The sequence below is a fragment of the Ranitomeya variabilis genome, chromosome 6 (assembly GCF_051348905.1).
Source record: "Ranitomeya variabilis isolate aRanVar5 chromosome 6, aRanVar5.hap1, whole genome shotgun sequence".
Classification (NCBI taxonomy): Eukaryota; Metazoa; Chordata; class Amphibia; order Anura; family Dendrobatidae; genus Ranitomeya; species Ranitomeya variabilis.
Window position 1 is genome coordinate 329,007,722 of NC_135237.1, and position 17,941 is coordinate 329,025,662.

Sequence of the window (17,941 nt, forward strand, 5' to 3'; positions counted from 1 at the left end):
AGGTCTGATCCCTTTTTCTTCTTCTGGAAGGCGGCCGCAAGGGTCTGCCAGCTTCCAAAGTTACCCTTGCCAGGTAGATCACATCCACCATACAAGAGGCTTACCGCCTTAAGAATTCTCCTCTTCCAGCCGGTATTACGGCACACTCTACACGGGCGGTAGGGGCCTCCTGGGCCTTTCGGCTCCAGGCTTCGGCACAACAAGTGTGTAAGGCGGCCACTTGGACTAGCCCACACTCATTTACTAAACACTATAGGGTTCATACCCAGTCCTCAGCGGAAGCAAGCCTAGGTAGATGTGTTCTGCAGGCAGCGGTGCCCCAAGTATAGGGGCCTGTCTGCACAATATTCGTCCATTGCTTCCCACCCAGGGACTGCTTTGGGACGTCCCATGGTCCTGTGTCCCCCAATGAGGCGACAGAGTAAAGGAGATTTTTGTGTACTCACCGTAAAATCTCTTTCTCTTAGCCTCTAATTGGGGGACACAGCTCCCACCCTGTTGCCCTTTTCGGGCCGTTGTTAGTGTTGAGTTCTATTGTTCTTTGAGCTCGTACATAGTGGCCTTCTTATAGGCATGTCTATGTCATTCATGTTACGTCCTCCTACTGCTTTTGCACAAAACTGGAGAAGGCTGACGCCGTCCAGGGGTGTATACTGCAGAGGAGGAGCCACGGTTAATCTTTTTCAGATTATGCATAGTGTCGCCTCCAAGTGGACAGCAGCATAACACCCATGGTCCTGTGTCCCCCAATTAGAGGCTAAGAGAAAGAGATTTTACGGTGAGTACACAAAAATCTCCTTTTTTATTTTATTATTTTTACCTAACTAAGGGGGTGATAAAGGGCGATTTGATATACAATTTTTTTTTTATTTTGATCGCTGTGATTGGGTCTATCACAGTGATCAAAATGAATCAATAGTAAAAAACTCCTTTCTTTATTGCTTCATTGGGGGACACAGGTAACCATGGTGTATGCTGCTGTCGCTAGTAGGCTGACACTATGCAAAAAAGGAAAATAGCTTCTCCTCCGCAGTTTACACCCTCCAACAGGCACCAAGTACCTCAGTTCAAGCTTAGTGTCTGTAGGAGGCAGACCTGGATCTGATCCCAGATCCCTCTTTTCCTTTTCAGGTCACCTGTTGTGTTTTTATTAATCTTTTTCCTTTGTCTTTCAGGTTTCTTCGTCTTCAGGGTAAAGGTGTTATTTCTCACCCTGTTTTCCCACACTTATGCGACCGAGAGAGCAGTGTGGTGTCACCCACATTGCCCACTCTCGGACCTGCAGGCAGGACTTTATCCACTGTCACCTTTACTGCTGTTTCAGGGTGATTCCCGGTGGCCAGTTCTTGCCTTTTCCCCTCCTCACCCCTCTCCTCAGAGAAGGCTAAGAGGAAGACTCTGGTCACAAGCAGTGGCCTCCACCCTTCTTGTAAGGGGTTGATGCCGTCTTCTGCACAGTCCGGAGACTGCGGGAAGCAGGAACTTGGATTCCAGTGACCCTCACCCACCCTGAGGGGTCCTGATGTTATCCTCGTCAGTGAAGAGGGTTTCAGGACTCACCTTTAGGGTATGTGCTTATATTCAGGAATTTTCGTGTTTTTTTGCTATAAAAACGCATACATATGCATCCTATCATTTAGAATGCATTCCGCAATTTTTGTGCACATGATGCTTTTTTTTCCGCGAAAAAAAATGAACATATTCATTAATTTTGCCAATTTTTCGTGTTTTTCCCGCTATTCTATGCATTGGGAAAAAACGCACAAAAAACGCGAAAAAAACGCATGCGGATTTTTGGCAGAAATGTCCGGTTTTTGTCAAGAAATTTCTGCAAGAAATCCTGACGTGTGCACATACCCTTATAGGTGTCCCCGGCAGCTACCTGCCTGCCTTGCTGTTTACCCACGACAGGACACCACACAGAATATGGCGTCACTGCACAACAGCGGCTATTTTTTTTCTTCATCCCTGCTAGTGCTTCGTTAACGCCCCTTTCCTGTAAGCACGCGCTACTGTGCCCAATCAGAGGGCCGGTTCTCTCTCCTTATGTCCTGGCCAGAGCCACACCCCCCGCATTAAGCGTGCGTATTTATTGCACGCTTTTTCCCCTATCACAGGTTCTCCTCTCCTTACCTGGTGCTCTCCTCCGGCGGCACAGCCAATAGGAGGAGCCCCTACTCCCTGATACCGTCAGATGTGGCCAATTTCCATGCCCGGACTAGGACCTTTGTTAATGCCATTTGCCGGTCCTGTGCCGAGGCTTCACAGCTAATTCCAGGTCCTATGTTAATTTAGCCCCAGGCTTTGGGCTTTCTCCCGGACTGTGTAGCCACTCCCCATTACTGGCCCAGGCCAATCAGGGCACGCTGTAGAGAGAGTGTGTTTTTCTCTATCCCTCTCTCCCTGTCACCCGAGACATGCCCCCCCGCATAGTGTCTCTGCCTGCAAGGCATGAAGATTCGTGCACTGTCTGTCACCATCTACTTCCGGTTCTAAAGGGCACAGCAGGCGGCTTGTCTCTATCTGCAAAAGCATATGGAGAATCGTGCATCTTTCTGTTACCATCGAATTTTTGCTCCAAAGGGCACAGCAGGTGTCCATCACTACCCTGCACTGGATCTGGGGGATACTGCAGCCTGAGCAGTTACAACGCCATCTGTGTTATCAGGTAGGCCCAGCCCAGTCTGGTTATTTTTTCTCTTCACAAGTGCTTAGCACTCCCCAGCAGTAGCCCTAGTCCCTCACTTGCTCAATCACAGGGAGACCCTTTCCTGTCCCTATAATCCACGAAGCCTGTGCCATCTGTAAAAGAGAAGTGGCATTCAGGCCAGTCTTCGTTTTTTTTCCTGACTGTTCTGCAGCTCCTCCACCAATGTCTACACAGAAGCCCTCTAACGGCCAGGATGAGAGCACTCCCCTCCCTCCGGAGTGGGCTGTTGCCATGTCACAGTCTGTCTCAGACCTGACAAAAGTTTCACAGTCCAGGTCCTGGAGCGACTTCCACATTTGTCTTCTGCCACCAGTGCTCCGAACGCCTCTCATGGTGATTCGCACGCACCTGACTGCGACCTTCACGGGGACAAATCGGGTACAAAGCAAATTTTTCCAGTTCTTCTTCTAGTTCTCCGTGTCCCTCTACATCCTCCTGGATGCATTCCTCATCCCATGCCCCCTCCTCGGAGGTGGCTTTTGGGTCGGATATGGATTTCCAGTCTGAGTCCGATACGGACCAGACCTAAAAGATGCAGGATATGCTTAATAGCCTCATCTTGGCAAATTACCCAAATTCTGAACCTAAGGGAGGATGAGGCACCTGCTCAGGAGCACTCCGTTGCCTTCAAACTGGTAAAATGTCCTTCCGGAATTTCCCTTATTACAGGGAATTTGTAATGATTATGTCTAAACACCCTGAATAGCACTTCCCAGGAAGAAAGCAGCTTCACATTCTCTATCCCTTTAGCCCAGTCCTCGTTGATAAATGGGCAGAATCCCCTAATGTGGATCCGGCTGCTTCTCGCCTGTCTTCCAAGACAGTCATGTCTCTACTAGACAGTGCATCTCCTAAGGATTCTACGGATAGACAGATTGAATCCTTGGCTAAGTCAGCCTATAGAAGCAGCTGGTGCCTCTCTCTCTGTCCCATATTTGCCTCCACCTGGCAAGAATGCTTCGTCATGGTATTCTAGCGGCAGCTCCTCCGGATGAGATGGCAGATCAAATTGCCCATACCAGCAAATATCTTGTGACCGCTTTCTTTTGATGTGGCTGGTTGCTCCGCCACGACCAGTGCTTCTACCTCTCAAGGTGAGGCAGTCCCTCACCTGGTGACGCTATCGGCATCAGTCCTATGAGGGAAGTCCTTCCTTCCCCTCCGGTGGCAGGTCATCACCACCGACGCCAATCTCCTCGGTTGGGGAGCGTTTTTTTCTTCGTCACACAGCGCAGGGCCGCTGGAACGCCTGTTTCTGCCATATCAGCCGTGCACATTCCGGGGGTAGAAAATCGGGCAGCTGATTTTCTGAGCCATCAGGGTCTCATTTCGGGCTAGTGGCCGCTCAGCCCCACTGTCTTAATCCAGATATGCAGAAATGGGGCTCCCCGGACGTCGACCTGATGGCGTCTCGGACGAACAACGAGGTTCCTTAGTTTGTAGCCAGGTCCTGGGATCCGCCAGCCACCCGTTGTGATGCTCTAGTAATATTGTGGTCACAATTCCAGCTACCTTATCTTTTCTGCCTCTCCCCTTGATCCGAGAGTCGTGAAAAGGATATGGATCCCTGTAATCCTGACAGCTCCGGACTGACCAAGAAGGGCCTGGTGAACACCAGCTTCCAGGCTGTCCAGATCTTCTCTCTCAAGGCCCCCTCTTCCACCAGAGTTCACAGTCTGAGTTTAACAGCATGGCCGTTGAGTCCGTAGTCCTGAGGGAGGCTGTTTTTTTCACATCAGGTCATTCAGACCAAGATTAGGGCCAGAAAACCAGCATCCATGTGTATTTACTACAGATACTGAAAGGCCTTCTTCTGGTGGAGTGAGGACAATGGTTTGATCCCTATGTCCTGTTTCTCTTCCTTCCATTCTTGGTTTTCTACAAGCGGGTTTTGACTTGGGTCTATCGCTCTGTCAATTCTTTTCCAACAAAATCTGGCTTCTCTTTCCCAGGTAAAGACCTTTCTTCAAGAAGTCGCCCACCTGGCACCTCCTTATCATCTTCCGATAGATCCATGGGATATTAACCTTGTCTTTGGCGCGCTCCTGCTGAGCCCATTCAAGACATAACGTTTTCTCTCCTGTTATGGAAAGTTGTCGTCTTATTTGCATTACGTCCATCAGGAGATTTTCCGAGTTAGCGGCATTGTCCTGTCGTTCCCTGTTCCTGGTTCTACATCAGCACAAGGTAGTTCTCAGGCCTGTTCCTTACGTCCTACCTAAGGTGGTCTTTCATTTTGCATTAATGAAGACATTGTCCTTCCTTCTCTGTGTCTCTCTCCAGTCCATCACCTGGAGAAGTCCTTCTACAAGCTGGATCCCGTCAGAGCTATCTGAGTCTACCTTTCAAGGACTGCGTTAATCTGATGCCCTGTTCGTCAGCTCCGAAAGTTGTTGTAACGGGCTCTCAGCTTCTAAGTTCACTATTGCCGTTGAATTCGTTCAGCAATATTGGAGGCATACCACGTTCAGGACGAACAGCCTCCTCCGGGGGTAAAGGCTCACTCTGCTTGGTGGTGGAGCCTCCTGGGCTGTTTGTCATCAGACCTTGGCTTTCCAGATTGTAAAGCCTTGACCTGGTCGTTTTTACAGGGTTCGTACCCATGCCTCGTCTGATGCAGGCCTGGGAAGGAAGGTGCTGCAGGCGGCGGTTACGCAACGGCCGACCTGAGTCCATATTTTCCTTGCATTTTTTCTGTTCCCCACCATAGGGGCTGCTTTGGGACGTCCCATGGTTACCCGTACCCCCAATGAAGCGATAAAGAGGGATTTTTGGCACTCACCGTAAAATCTCTTTTTTGGAGTCTTCATTGGGGGACACAGTACCCTCCCTAATTGTTTGTATCATCATTGAGTCTGTGCGCTTTTGTTGTCGGGTTGGTACATATGTTGAGTTTTTGGTTTGCTTCTACTGCTTTAACACTACTGAGGTACTTTGTGTCTGTCGGTGGGTGTATACTGCGGAAGAGGAGCTATTTTCCTTTTTTTACATAGTGTCAGCCTCCTAGCGACAGCAGCTTACACCATGGTTACCTGTGTCCCCCAATGAAGGCTCCAAGAAAGAGATTTTACTGTGAGTACCAAAAATCCCTCTATTGTTGCCAGGTGCCGGCCGGCAGATCTCGGCAGGTGCACTACGCATGCGCCCGCCATTTTCTTACCGGAAGAAGACTCCGGGGGACAGAGCCGGAGGGTCTGGGGACACCGGATGTACCAGGAGGGGGGCTCGGGGGACCCCATTTCTCTCTCCTCTGGTTTTTGTGATAAAATGCTCGGTACCATTGAAAACGTCAACACGTCCAGCAAAAAACAAGCTCCTCTGCGACTGTCAACAGAGGAATAAAAAAAAAGTAGAAAAGTGCAAAAAAGGCCTCCAAATATCAATCTTTTTTTTTTTTTTTTTTTTTTTTAATCAAAACCATTTTTATTGTGATAAACACGATTTCCCAACAATGCATATTACATTCTTGTTTTACAAAGTCACTGTAAAGCCATCATGACATCGTTCTAAGCATACCTGTATTGCATCATGGTATAATCTTATTATAAACCAATTAACAAAACTCCTTCCCCCCCCCAAAAAAAAAAAAAAAAGTTCTTCCCCCAAAACATCTCCCCCCCCCCTTTCCCCTTGTTTGGTATGACTTCTTTTCCTATGTGTTTGTTTCTTCAATATTCACTAACGCACTGATTCTTCAGATTATAAAATTCCTGTGCCTTTCTATATCCTACTCTAACATAACTGTATCTAAATATCACATCTCCAGTAAGAGCCTCTGAAACAACCCGGGTACATTTGATCCATTTTCCCCATTGTCCCCCAAATTTCTTAACAGCACCTCTCTTAATATGTATCTTTTTCTCCATTAGAATGATATTATTCAAGTCTCTATCTGTTCAATCCCAGTCGGATTGCACGAGAGCCATTGCCTGGCAAATATCAATGTTTAAGGAGTTAAATGAAAATAGAAATACAACGAGGTGTTAAATTAAAATAGTTGAGTAAAAAAAAACATTTACTATGTAAGTGGCTAGTTTTTAAAGGGAACCAGTCACCTCTAAAAACGCTATGTGCCTGCAGATAGCAGATATAGTGGAAGTCGTCAAGTTAATTATCATTTTTAATCGTGTGTCAACATCTCCAGTAAGCCTGCTAGACATGTTCAATTGCTATTTTCCTGCAGATTACTACTATTTCTGCAGGTAAATAGCGTTTCTGGAGATTACAGGATCCTTTTAAATTTTTGAAGGCTTTGTGTGGTTAATACAACGCTTTCTGGTTTTGATGGTACAGTTTTGATAGCTAGTGTCTTTTGTTTGTCTGTAGAAATACCTAAAGGAAGACAGCAATATGTCTGTTAACTCTGAGCCGAGTAGTCCCCAGAGCAGTGCGCGAAGCCGCTCTCCTTCCCCGGATGATATTCTGGAGCGGGTTGCCGCAGACGTTAAGGAATATGAAAGAGAGAATGTGGATACTTTTGAGGCTTCTGTAAAGGCCAAACACAACCTAATGACTGAGCAGAATAATGGTAAGTGTTATTAAACTGCCATAAATCATACGGATGTGTCATTTTCCAGATGCATAGATCTTTACCGCCACCGCACCAGCCTGGGATGGGATTTCCCGGAGGCCACCGCACCAGCCTGGACCACCGAATGACCACTCCTCCACCTGTGCCAATCCCTTCCCTGGTTATCTGAATTGGGACTGTAAGACGGACCCCCATTTGACACATTATTTTTTTCCCCTATTTTACTTCTGAAAATTTGGGGTGCGTCTTATGGTCCCGTGCGTCTTATAGTCTGAAAAATACGAGATATTCTCATTCAATACTTTGTTCTGTACAAAGTTGAATGTGCTGACAACAAAATCACACAAAAATCATCATTGGAATTCAAATTTATTAACCAATGGAAGCCTGGATTTGGAACGATACTCAAAATCAAAGTTGAAAATCAAATTACAGGCTGATCCAACTTCAGTTAGAAATGCCTCAAAACAAGGAAATGATGCTCAGTAGCGTGTGTGTGGCCTCCACGTGCCTGTATGATCTCTCTACAACGCCTGGGCATGCTGCTGATGAGGCGGCTGATGGTCTCCTGATGGTCTCCTGAGAAATCTCCTTCCAGACCTGGACTAAAGCATCCGCCAACTCCTGGACAGTCTGTGGTGCAACATGACATTGGTGGATCGTGCGAGACATGATGTACCAGATGTGTTCAATCAGATTCAGGTCTGGGGAATGGGCGGGCCAGTCCATAGCCTTCAGTGCCTTCTTCTTGCAGGAAGTGCTTACACACTCCAGCCACATGAGGTCTGGCATTGTCCTGCATTAGGAGGAACCCAGGGCCAACCGCACCAGCATATGGTCTCACAAGGTGTCTGAGGATCTCATCTCGGTACCTAATGGCAGTCAGGCCACCTCTGGCGAGCACATGGAGGGCTCTGCTGCCCTCAAAAGAAATGCCACCCCACACCATTGCTGACCCACTGCCAAACTGGTCATGCTAAAGGATGTTGCAGGCGGCAGATCGTTCTCCATGGCGTCTCCAGACTCTGTCATGTCTGTCACATGTGCTTGTTGTGAACCTGCTTTCATCTGTGAAGAGCACAGGGCGCCAGTGGCGAATTTGCCAATCCTGGTGTTCTGTGGCAAATGCCAAGTGTCCTGCACGGTGTTGGGCTGTGAGCGCAGCCCCCATCTATGGACGTTGGGCACTCAGACCTTCCTCATTGAGTCGGTTTCTAAGGGTAAGTTCACACAAGGCGTTTTTGCTGCTTTTTTATGCTAATTTTAAGCTGCTTTTTACAATACCAGCAAAGCCTATGAGATTTCAGAAATCTCATGCACACGCATTGTTTTCTCCTTCGCCTCATTGGGGGACACAGACCATGGGTGTATGCTGCTGCCACCAGGAGGCTGACACTAAGTATTACAAAGAAAGTTAGCCCCTCCCCTGCAGTATACACCCCTCTGCTGGCTCCCAGCTAACCAGTTCTTGCTTAGTGTCCGTAGGAGGCACACGGACGGGTCTGCTATTCAGACCCAAAGAACTCTTTTTTTCCGTTTTTTACTTTTTACTACGGTCGAATGGGGCGACGGATTCTTTCATGTTCCGATCTCCTCGAACCATCAACAGGCGAGCACGGGAGTTTTACCTCTCCGTATCCTCTCCTGCGACGTGGGAAGCCACTGCCTGAGCTGATTCTAGGGGCGACGGGCCCCTTCAAGGGCACCGATCTCCCCCCTCCCTTATCAGACGAGCACTGGAGTTTTACCTTCAGTATCCTCTTCTGCAGCCAGGCCTATTGCCGGACATTCAGCCCTGTCCACCAGGTTTTACCCTCGGCTGTACAGAGGCACCTTCCAGCGTGGCGTCCGAGCAGCCCCCACTGCATCACCACTGAAAAAGCGGATGATGGAAGGAGGCAGACGGTTCCTCTCCACCCCTCTTCTGCAGGGATGGTGGATGGAGGCTCCCCAACCCTGCATCGGCCTATCTACCCGGGCACCATATTGGGGTAAGTGCTCCGTGAGATTTGGGTGTTCCGACGGTCAGAGGAGGGCTCCATAGCGACTGGGTCCCCACAGAGCTTCGCGGCACTTTTCCCCTCAGTCTGCGGGTGCGCGCCGGCCGAAGCCATAACTTTAGTCCCCGGCTTCGGCCCTGTTTAGGCCGCAGCCCGGGAGGCCCCGCCCACCGCTTGCTCCCTTCTAGCGGCTCCGCCCCCCTATTCAGGCGCTTCTCGTTCCAGACGAGATCTCGGCGGCCATCTTCCTCCTCCTCCATTGCGGTCACTATTTCTTCTGGAGGGGGCTGCGGCCGGCGGTTTTTCAGCGCTGAAGTCAGCGCTATTCCAGTCGGGGGACTCAGAACCTGAGTAAGGTGAATCGGACAACCCCCCCCCCCCCCCGGCACGCATCCCGGCAGCATTAAGGGACTAGCTTTCCCTGTTTTTTTATATACTTAAGGCTGCAATTTTCTGGTGCTCCTGCACACTACAGAATGTATAGTACAGTATGCAGGCTTGCACACGGAGAGCTGTGAGTTCCCAGCAACGAAGCTCTCATGACTCATTCCCTGGTGACTCATTCCCTGGTGACTCATTCCCTGGTGACTCATTCCCTGGTATTTGCTACTCTGCCTCGTTAGTCGCTGGGCCCATAGGTGCATCCCCAGCTTTCCATGCCTTTTTATTAAACCCAGGACCAGCATTCCCTGGTCTTAAGGGTCCCCTAGTTTTAAAAGGGTCACATCCCCAGCATTCTCTGCTCTGCCAGAAGCCGGTCTCTTTTTCCTTAGTACTTAATCAGGCCAGTATGCCCTGGTCTTAAAGGCACAGGGCCAGTAGGCACTGGTCTTAAAGGCACATGGCAAGTGTGCCCCCGTCTTAAAGACACATGACCAGCATCCCTGGTCTTAAAGGAGCATGACCAGCTTTTTTTGTTCTTAAAGGCACATTACCAGCTTTGCTGATCTTTAAGGCACTTGTTCCTACATTCCTCTCATGACCAGTATTCCTGGTCTTAAAGGCACGTGACCAGCATGCCCTGGTCTTATAGACTCGTGACCAGTATTCCCTGGTCTTAAAGACACGTGTCCAGTATACCCTGGTCTTAAAAGCACATGACCAGTATGCCCTGGTCTTAAAGGCACGTGACCAGTATCCCCTGGTCTTAAACGCTATAATCAGTATGCCCTGGTCTTATAGGCACATGACTAGTACGTCCTGGTTTTTCAAGGCCATGACCAGTATGCCCTGGTCTTAAAGGCACGTGACCAGTATCCCCTGGTCTTAAACGCAATATCCAGTATGCCCTGGTCTTAAAGGCACATGACTAGTACGTCCTGGTTTTCTAGGCACATGACCAGTATGCCCTGGTCTTAAAGGCTCATGTCCAGTACGCCCTGGCCTTTAAAGGCACACGACCAGTATGCCCAGGTCTTTAAGGCACGTGACCATTATGCCCTGGACTTAAAGGCTCAGGACCAGTACGTCCTGGTCTTAAACGCAAATGACCAGCATACCCTGGTTTTAAGGGCACATGACCATTATCTCCTGGATTTCAGCATGCCCTGCTTTTAAAGGCACATGAACAGTATTTCATCTTACAAAAGGCACAAGACCAGTATTCCCTGGTCTTAAAGGCTCATGGCCAGTAACCCCTAGCCTTAAAAGCGAATGACCAGTATTTACTGGTCTTAAGGGCACATCATCTATCCTAAGCTGGTCACCCTAACTGAGCTCTGGAGCACTCACATGCTCCCTCTCCTACAATGGGAGCCGTCAGCTAGCAGGGGCCGCAAGTATTCTAGAAAAACGTACAGGTTCTAGAAAATCTCCATCAACATTTGACGGTGATGCACTGGAAGACCTCTAAGTAGGATACCATACCTGGTCGGAATTTTATGGGCGACGGGTCCCTTTAAGGGCTCCGATTTCCCCCCACACCTTCAACAGACGAGCACACGGAGTGTCGCCTCCATGTATCTTCTTCTGCATCCAGGTCTATCGCCACAACCTGCCCTGTCCACTCGGAAACCTCAATTCTGGGGATGTACTGAGACACACATTTGTGGCGTCCCAACAAGGAGGTTTTTCCCCCCTTTGTATCAGATGCAAGAAAGTGGACGATTCCTCTCCACTTCCCTGTTAAGAGATGGTGGATCGAGGTTTTTTATTTTTTATTTATTTTTATTTTTTTCCTTATTTTCTTCTCTGCACGATGGCAGAGACCTGCTGGTTACAGTCCCGCATTCTGTCACTTGACAGACTCGCCGGGCAGAATTTCTTGCGGTATTCCTACCAGTATCCTGGCCGGTGTATCATCAATTAAGATTCCACAGACGGTCGGATAGCAGGTCTAGTTAGTTCCGTCCTGTGGTTTCGGGTTTAACGCTCTACCCTTCCTTAGCCGCCACATGGGTTGCTTGACCAAAGGGAGAGAATGAAAGTCTCCGGGTCCCAGACCTTATCTACTTCGTTCCACAGTATAGCTGGCCAATCAAATCTTCTGAGCGGGAGACTAGCAAGGGATCGTATCTCTTCTTCAAGCTCAACCAGCAGTGGAAGCATTGGCCAGGACAGTCTAGATCTAAGGGATCTTGGTTCCAAAATGGAGGGAATGAAAAGTATCTCCATTTCTGGACCCCAAACTTCTAACAACCTTTGACAGGGCCCTCTCTTTTTTCGGATGGAGTTCCTCCGCTCAGCCACTACTTCAACAGAGAAACGTGGTTGTTTTCTGGCATCCATCGTCATCCGGGATTCTTCCCTCACATACCTATTTCTCCTCTCTACTATAATCTCTTCGCCTTTCCATTCGCGAACAGTATTTTCACGACCTGGCCCTTCTGCCTGGCTACCACACCAGAGTGGTCGCAAGGGTCATGACGGTTGTCATGCGCTTCCTGCACCTTAGAAACATGGTCGTCCTGCCCTACTCGGTCGACTCTCTAGCCGCTCTACAAGGACTACGCTAAGTCGTCTATATCACTTGCAATACCCTCTCTCTTGGGCTAGCAGCTAAACTTAGACAAGTTTTTTCCTCATTCCCAGCCCAGCAGATCCTCTTTGACGATGATCCTGCACAAGAAGGATGGTAATTCTCTCTCTCGAGTCAAGGTCGTGGCCCTTCAACACGGAGCTTGTGCACTTGATCACTCATTCTCTCGGTTCATTCAATTAGCTAGGAGGGTTCCGAGCAATAAGATGAAAACGGAAGTAGTTTTCTTTTGCTCCGCTCGTTTTCAGCAAGTCAATCAGGCTTTCAAAAGGTAGTTTCTAAGCTCCTTCCTCATCCAGAGCCTTCTTCTGGTCCAATGGTTATTAGGGATACCAATGCCCGTCTTCTTCTCCCGATCATTTCTCTGGGGATCTGAACAGTACGGCCAATCCCACAGCAGGTCCACTGCCCTTAGGCGGGTCAACCATCCGTCTTCAATTTGGATAATGCCACGGCTGTGCCATACGTCAATCATCTCGCAGGTACCCACAGTCAAGCGCCATTGCCGAGGTACCTCGCACTCTCTGATGGGCCGAGATCTATCATTCGGTGATCTCAACAGTACATGTCCCTGGAGTAGAACACTGGGCGGATGACATATTCAGCCGTCAAGGTTTTCTCCTCAAGTGAGTGGGAACTTCACTCGGAAGTCTTCCTTCACATCTGCCTTCACTGGAGTACTCCAGATGTAGGTCGGATGGCGTCCAAGCTGAACGCCTATGTACTCCAGTTCATGGTTTGGCTGCAAGATCCAAGTCCATTGCAGTGCATACTCCGTTTCTTCCACGGTACCAATTTCCATAACTCCTCTTCCACTACGTCTGAGACCTTTTTGGAAGCGGAAAAGGCCCCCAGTGATCCTGGGAGACCCGCACTGACCATGTCAGGTTTTCTCGCTTGCGGTACTAGTATTTCTCCGTCTTATTTCGTCAAAATTGGAAATATGGACCTTCTCGCAGGGAGTCTCCACCTGTAGTTCTTCCCTACCGCGTACCGTTAGATCTGGGGGACCTTAATGGTCCTGGGGATCTTACAGTACACTCCTTTTTCGATCCAGAAAGACTTTACGATAAGGGAACGTCACTCCCCTTTCTTCTATGCGTTCTTGTCATCCTGATGAGTCTTCAGAGCTTCCCACTCTGTTCCTTTCAGTCTTTTTTCCTTATTACCATCTATGCATCGTTGCCCTCAAGCCATCCCATTCCCTCGTTGCCAAGGTGGTTTTGTATTCCCACTGTTGCAGGGGCATCGTCCTCTCATCTTTCGGCTCCAGTCCACACAACGGAATGGGTTCTCCATAATCTGGAAGAAGTGAGTGCTCCAAGTGGGTACGTATCGAGGACGGCGTCCTTCCAAAGGTTGGACACTTTGCTTGGGCTTCTCGATGGTAAGTAGGCTTCCCGATGGTCACAGGAAGGGTTTAGCCGGGTTCATCGGCCACGTTAGCCTGGTGGATTCTTTTCACCATCCAGGAGTCCTTCCGTGCTAGATGTCAGCCTATCTCCCTGTCTCAGGTCCGCATGCATTCTTGAAGCACTATAATTCACACATTTCCTCAGATGTGAGTCTGGGCAGGCGGACTTTGCAGGCCGCCTTGGCGCACTTGTAAGTAGCGGTTACACGGCCTGATCTGATGTTGTCCCCACCCAGGGACTGCTTTGGGACGTCCCATGGTCTGTGTCCCCCAATGAGGCGAAGGAGAAATAGGGATTTTTGTGTACTTACCGTAAAATCCTTTTCTCCGAGCCATTCATTGGGGGACACAGCTCCCTCCCTATTATTAGTTGTATTTGTTTTTATCATTTGATATGTTATACTCTCATATATAATGTGACATGCTATACGCTTATATGTTATTGATCTCCTACTGCTTTTGCACCGAACTGGTTAGCTGGGAGCCAGCAGAGGGGTGTATACTGCAGGGGAGGAGCTAACTTTCTTTGTAATACTTAGTGTCAGCCTCCTGGTGGCAGCAGCATACACCCATGGTCTGTGTCCCCCAATGAATGGCTCGGAGAAAAGGATTTTACGGTAAGTACACAAAAATCCCTATTTTTTTGTTTGATCAGTATTTTGTGCTTTGCTGCATTTTTTGGACATAGAGCATGTCACTTCTTTCAGCGTTTTTGCTGCGTTTTTTCACCCATTGACTTGAATGGGTGTTGAAAAAAACGCAGCAAAAACGCAGGTATCCTTATTTGCTGCGTTTTTGCTGCTGAAAATCCAAGGACATTAGCATGGACAAAGAGAAAAAAAACGCACCAAATACGCAACAAAAACGCACCTAAACCTGCGTTTTTGATTCAGCTTCTTTCCTGCCAAGAAGACCAGGTTTTGCTGCAGAAAAAAAAAGCAACAAAAACGCCGTGTGAACTTACCCTAAGAGTTTGTGCAGACACATGCACATTTGTGGCCTGCTGGAGGTCAGTTTGCAGGGCTCTGGCAGTGCTCCTCCTGTTCCTCCTTGCACAAAGGCTGAGGTAGCGGTCCTGCTGCTGGGTTGTTGCCCTCCTACGGCCCCCTCCACGTCTCCTGGTGTGCTGGCCTGCCTCCTGGTAGCGCCTCCAGCCTCTGGACACCACGCTGACGGTCACGGCAAACCTTCTTGCCACAGCTCGCATTGATGTGCCAACCTGGAAAAGCTACACTACCTGAGCCACTTGTGTGGGTTGTAGAGTCTGTCTTATGCTACCACGAGTGTGAAAGCACAAACAACATTCAAAAGTGACCAAAACATCAGCCAGAAAGCATTGGTACTGAGATGTGGTCTGTGGTCCCCACCAGCAGAACCACTCCTTTATTGCACAACAGCATGTGAAATGGATTGTCAATCAGTGTTGCTTCCTAAGGCTACTTTCACATTAGCGTCGTTCGACTCACGTCGCAATGCGTCGTTATGTAGAAAAAGCGCATCCTAAGTTGCCCGCAGTATGCGTTTTTTTCTCCATAGACTTTCATTAGCGACGGAGTGCCACACATCGCAACCGTCGTGCTACGGTTGCGTCGTGTTTTGGCTGACCGTCGGCACAAAAAAAAAAGTTACATGTAACTTTTTTTTTTGCGCGTCGTGTCAGCCATTTTCGACCGCGCATGCGCGGCCGAAACTCCGCCCCCTCCTCCCCGGACATTACAATGGGGTAGCGGAAGCATTGTAAAACTGCTTCCGCTGCCCCCGTTGTGCTACTTAACACACTGTCCGTCGGGCCGACGGTTTGCGACGGCCCGTACTGACGGACTAGTGTGAAAGTAGCCTTAGTGGACAGTTTGATTTCAGAGTAGTTTGATTTACTTGGAGTTATATTCTGTTGTTTAAGTGTTCCCTTTATTTTTTTGAGCAGTGTGTGTGTATATGTATAAAAACATTTTTTTTTAATTAAATATTGTACTTTTTTTTCAACTGTTGCCAAACCTTCGCTTTGTTTCCCAGGTGCTGCACAGAAAAAAATAACTGCTCCTGACATGTTTACAGAATCTGATGACATGTTTGCAGCATATTTTGATGTAAGTGTTCTACTTTGCAACTTTTTACAATACTTAATTTTAAATGTTGACCTACTATTGGTACATATTTCTTTGCATACACAATCCTTCGCTTTTATTATCTAAGCTGCTATAATTATATTAAAAAAATTTTTTTTAAATGCAGTATTTTTACGGAACATCAAGTTGCGCAGAAAGTTTTGCAACATTTAAAACCCGTTTGCACCAGATTTTGGGCACAAATTGTTTTAATCTGTTCCCAAGACTTTTTAAATAACTTCGGTTTGTGTTGTGTTGCAGAGTGCTCGTTTTAGAGCTGCTGGTATCGGAAAAGACTTCAAGGAAAACCCGAACTTGAGAGATAACTGGACAGACTCTGAAGGCTATTACCGTATGTTTTATTTACATTTTTCTCAGGGGATCATTAATACAAATTGCATCTTTTAAGAGAGTGACATTACTTTTAAGTTTCTGTCTTGTACATCTCTACCTAAGCAAGCATACAAAGAATCTTTTGTCTAAATCCACTTGATATGTGCTTTTAATTTTAAGAATTGAAGATGCCTTAATTCACAAACACTTTATGGAAAAAATAAAAATGAAACATTTCATGCTTGGCTTTAAGCTTATAAACTTGGCCACAGAAAACAGGGCTCAATAGTTTATACAGATTAAGGCGGTTCAGTATTTTTATATCAGTATTTGTGTTTCAATATTTTTTTTTCCATTGAATGTTTAACTATTTAGAAATACAGGTAGAGGGGAGGAAAAGATAGTATGGAGAGAAAAAAATTGTTTATATAAGTAGATGGAAAAAAGTGGGATAAGGGAAAGGAAAGTGTAGCTTTTACATGTAGTTACAACACCATTTACAAACCTCATAAGATCTATTACAATCATGGTATATATAGTGCAAAAAGTAACACAACAACAACATGCTACAACTCAATATTTTGAAGGAAAAAAAGTGGATTTTTTCACGGTCAAGCAAGTGCTAAACTTACAATATTTGCTAATACACCTATATTTTCCAATGCAAAAGGATTGAAGCGTTCCAGCTCCTTTGTAAAATGCAAACTTTATTCAATCCATCTTTAAATAACAGATGTTCCAGAATCATGCATGGACAGGGGGAAGCGGCGATGCCATCGAAACGCGTTGCTGTTTCCCCATGTCCATACATTATTCTCGAGCATCTGTTATTTTAACATGGATTGAATAAAGTCTGGATTTTACAAAGGAGTTGGAATTCTTCTATCCTTTCTTTATCGCTTCATTGGGAGACACAGGTAACCATGGGTATATGCTGCTGTCGCTAAGAGGATGACACTAGGCTAAAAAAGGAAAACACCTCCTCCTCCTCAGTATACACCCATCGACAGGCACAAAGTACCTCAGTTTAAGCTTAGTGTCTGTAGGAGGTAGACCTGGATCTGCTACCAGATTCGCATTTTCCTTTTCAGGTTCCCCGTTTGTGTTTATTAACCTTTCCCCTTTGTCTTTCAGGTTCTTCTTAGGGAAACAGGGTGTAATTTCTCACCCTGTTTTTCCGCACTTATGTGACTGAGAGAGTAGTGTGGTGTCACCCACATCGCCCACTCTCAGGCCTGTAGGCAGGACCTAATCCCCTCTCACCTTTACAGGTGTTTCAGGGTAATTCCCTGTGGCTGGTCCTTTGCCTTTTCCCCACCTTACCGTTTCCTCGGAGAAGGCTGGGCTGGGAGGAAGATTTTAGTCTGGCCACGCCTCCCACAGCACACGTTTTTTCGGCGCGCTTTCTCAGTTCCTATCCCGGAGCTTCTCCTTTCTAGCTGTTCACACCCCCGGTGTGTCAGCCAATGGGAGGGGGACCTTTGTTTTCGCAGGCTGGCAAATTGTCCTGGCTGTTCACACCTCTGGCATGTCAGCCAATAGGACGCTTGCTTTCCTTTTTGCCGGCTGGCAGCTCTGTGGGACAAGCCAAGGAGACTCTGCATACCACTGCGCGCTCTGCAGACCTGCTGGTGCTCTGCACACGAGGGGATGCTCTGCAAAGGGGGACACAGCTTCCATATTGCTTTCTGCTAGTCGTTGCTGGAATCGGATAGGCTCTGTTTTTTTTCTGCCTGTCCTGCAGCCCCTCCACCATGTCTGCCCCACTGGAGCCCTCTAACACCCGGGATGAGAGCACACCCCTCCCTCCAGGCTCCGGGAGCCTGTCTTCTAAGACAGTCCAGTCCTTACTGGATGGTACATCCTTTAAG

General features: G+C 47.8%; 1 protein-coding gene across 4 annotated transcripts in view; it reads left to right on the top strand.

The window, feature by feature from the left end:
* The window catches only part of PRP4K (pre-mRNA processing factor kinase PRP4K), a 163,828-nt gene that overhangs the window by 71,918 nt on the left and 73,969 nt on the right, over positions 1 to 17,941 (top strand). For all 4 annotated transcript variants that reach the window (XR_013216943.1, XR_013216944.1, XR_013216942.1 and 1 more), the window contains exons 6-8: positions 7,037 to 7,238; positions 15,646 to 15,719; positions 15,999 to 16,089. Coding sequence is in view for 1 of the 4 variants with exons in the window: in XM_077269807.1 (XP_077125922.1) it covers positions 7,037 to 7,238; positions 15,646 to 15,719; positions 15,999 to 16,089 (367 nt within the window). In the remaining 3 variants the exon portion in view is untranslated. The remainder of the gene's footprint in view (positions 1 to 7,036; positions 7,239 to 15,645; positions 15,720 to 15,998; positions 16,090 to 17,941) is intronic.